General features: G+C 37.2%; 1 protein-coding gene across 1 annotated transcript in view; it reads right to left on the bottom strand.

Moving 5' to 3' along the window:
• The window catches only part of LOC107659122 (adhesion G protein-coupled receptor A3), a 51,375-nt gene that overhangs the window by 28,918 nt on the left and 19,185 nt on the right, over positions 1-3,272 (bottom strand). Inside the window, exon 2 of the mRNA XM_016447951.1 lies at positions 579-650. Within this exon, the coding sequence (XP_016303437.1) occupies positions 579-650 (72 nt within the window). The remainder of the gene's footprint in view (positions 1-578; positions 651-3,272) is intronic.

Genomic DNA, 3,272 nt, shown 5'->3' with positions numbered 1-3,272 from the left:
ATTACTAATGTCAGGATTTAAGCATTAAAAATAAAAAATATATTTTTTTATTATAATAAAATAAATAGTTATTGTTTAATTACTCCTTTATATATTTATATTTATTAGGTCATTTTATTATTTTTTAATTTGTCTATAAATCTTTTTATTGTTTTAATTTTATTACTTTATATTTCAGTTTTCGTTTCAGTTATCTTAATACATGAAGTTAAACTAAATGAAAAAAAAAAAAAAACATTCATTTACGCAGCAACAGTATTTTGGGGGTCTGCAAACGGAAAAAACTTGAGAATGGGTTTCAAAATGCAAGTTTTAGAAAATAATACCGTTATCATCTCGACTCTGAAAATACAAATTTGTGAAACCGGTGACGTAATGCGCATATGCATGTGTTCAATCTATAGGTGCAGGCGCTTAGTGTTTCTTTACAACGCGACATCGCCAACTACTGGCCTGGCATGCATAATACAGCGTTTTTAATCAGTTTCGTGGATCCGTGTCAATCTTTGACAATTGTTAGAAACGTTTCAATAACGCAAAAGAAAAACTTTTCAGTTTTTAGACAGATTAATACTTACAGTCTTTTGAGGGCGAAAAGTCCATAAAAAGCTCCCGGTTCAATATGTGCGATTATGTTGTTCTTTACGTCACTGTGAAGAAAAAAACAAAAAAACAGTTTTAGATGGTGAACATTATCAAACACTTAAAAAAAATGGCCTTTGGTTAATTTCAAACATGAGCCAAACTGAGCCAACCCAGCCCTATAATAACAGGTTATTCAAAACTCAGAAAACATGCCAGTGGGTATAACACTCAAACCTTTTGATGCTTTGACGTGCTGTAGCTAACAGCCATACGCGAATGCAGAGCCCTTAATAAATCACTCTTGTTTAGCAGTGTAACGTAACTTGTGGATTGGAAGCTCTTCAAACGCAGTAACTCAATCAGCAAAATTAATCAAATTATCAAACACTTAAAAAAAATGGCCTTTGGTTAATTTCAAACATGAGCCAAACTGAGCCAACCCAGCCCTATAATAACAGGTTATTCAAAACTCAGAAAACATGCCAGTGGGTATAACACTCAAACCTTTTGATGCTTTGACGTGCTGTAGCTAACAGCCATACGCGAATGCAGAGCCCTTAATAAATCACTCTCGTTTAGCAGTGTAACGTAACTTGTGGATTGGAAGCTCTTCAAACGCAGTAACTCAAATCAGCAAAATTAATCAATTTAGGTGATTCAATAATATCCTGATGTCCTGCCCTTTATTATACATCAAATATAGGAAATGGCATACTGTAATCTTAGAATAACCACTGTAATGTGTCACAGTGATATAGTAGGTCAGTGTAGTATAGCAGAAACTGACTGACCACCACTGACCGAACGAAAAATAAGCACTCAACAATCCCAGAATCCGGCATAAGAGAAAGGGCGGAAAAGTTCAAAGGCTACCGTCACTGATACCCAAAGCCCACACCTGTGCTAGTCGGCTAGCCCTGTTGAAAACATCATCACAGAGTTCCTGCGTCAAAGGCGGACTAAACATGTGAGCCTCTTTGATGTCGCGCCATTTGTGGTTTGAGGGTGGAATGGAGGAGCACACAATATGGCAAGAGAGAGAAGGTAGACTAAGGTGAACTCAATGATTATAGGCTTTCTGTAAGAACAGCAACATTTGAAAACGTACCATGGTTTCTATAAAAAATATCAAGCAGCATGACTGTTTTCAACATTGATAATAACCAGAAATGTGTCTTGAGCAGCAAATCAGCATATTAAAGGACTCCAGACTGCAATTAAAACGGTAGCATTTGTGACCAAAAATATTAATTTGCGAGTAATATTTTTGCTGAGATCGCCACTGGCGACTATATAAATTGACATGTTATGACTTAAGGGGTCATATGATACGATTTCAATTTTTCCTTTCTCTTTGGAGTGTTACAAGCTCTTATTGCATAAAGAAGATCTGTAAAGTTGCAAAGACTAAAGTCTCAAATCCAAAGAGATATTCTTTATAAAAGTTAAGAGTCAACACAAGTAGCGACGCTACTAGCTTAACTACATTTTTCAGTAGCTTTACAGTATGCTTTACAAATGCTACATTCCGTTTTGCGTTCTGACGAGTCACGAGCTTGTAATGCATTGAAGCAGCACAGAATCTTCTTCTGACTAGATCACAAACCAAATATGTTCATTACCGCCATCTGTTGTGATATCACGCATCGCGCGGCTTTACAGTCTTTCGCTTTGTCATGCCTAGAGCTGATCCGTGCTGGTCACTGAGGAAATACATCAACTTCGCGCTGTGGATCACCGGATCGGATTTCACTGTGGACGAAGCGGCGTCCAGCCCAGGGACGTTGAGACGATGCGCATCAATGTTTTAGTGGAAAAAAAACTTTCAAACAGTCCTCATCTCTGCCGAACACCTGCTAAAAGCAGCTCCAGTTGTGGCAGCATGAGAGAGAGAGAAAATGATGGAGACGTGCGAAGCAAAAATGCAGAAAAACAGGGTCTGTTCCGTGCACAACCTGAACAAACTACAACAGGTAAAGCTGTCAGCTGTGTGGACATTAACAATATATCTTTAACCATTCTCATTTATAATCTTTAGTCTATATGCTGTGTTCTGTTAATGCGTGAGCTTCATATTATTTGTAGCGCACTTGCAGTCCAATAATCATAATAATTTTGTGCACGGTTACCTTTTAATAAACATTTTGCTAAATATCTGCACTATATTGCATATTCATATTTTTTTTCTTAACCTGTTGCCTACATGACAAGAAAGAGTGCAAGGAGCTAAACATAAGTCAAAATCTCCTATATAATTGCATGTTACTAATGAAGAAAAACAGACTGGATGTGTGCAAGACATATGATGACATTTATGGGATGCATTGAGGAGGAGCCCAAACTACACTCAAGGGCCAAGTGATGCTGACATAATTATGGTATGTGATATCGGCACAGATTCTGTGTTACAAACAATTCTTTGTGACTGAGTATAATTCTCAAGTTGGAAAAGAGGGTTAATTCCCATTTTAAGTGAACTTTAGTTCCCAGGACATCTACAAGATGGATTAAAATGCTGATAAAGACAAGAAAAGATGAGACATAAACACATGGCAGTATAACTAAATGTTAAAGGTGGGGTAAGCGATTTTTCAAAAACGCTTTAGAAAACTGATTCGGGGCGACTAGCAAAGCAAACTTGTAGCCAATCAGCAGTAAGGGGCGTGTCTTATCATGATGTGGAGGAG

The sequence above is a fragment of the Sinocyclocheilus anshuiensis genome, unplaced genomic scaffold (assembly GCF_001515605.1).
Source record: "Sinocyclocheilus anshuiensis isolate Anshui unplaced genomic scaffold, SAMN03320099.WGS_v1.1 scaffold87, whole genome shotgun sequence".
NCBI classification, from domain to species: Eukaryota; Metazoa; Chordata; class Actinopteri; order Cypriniformes; family Cyprinidae; genus Sinocyclocheilus; species Sinocyclocheilus anshuiensis.
The sequence above is the reverse complement of the archived record's forward strand: the minus strand, read 5'-3'. Positions and strand labels throughout refer to the sequence as shown.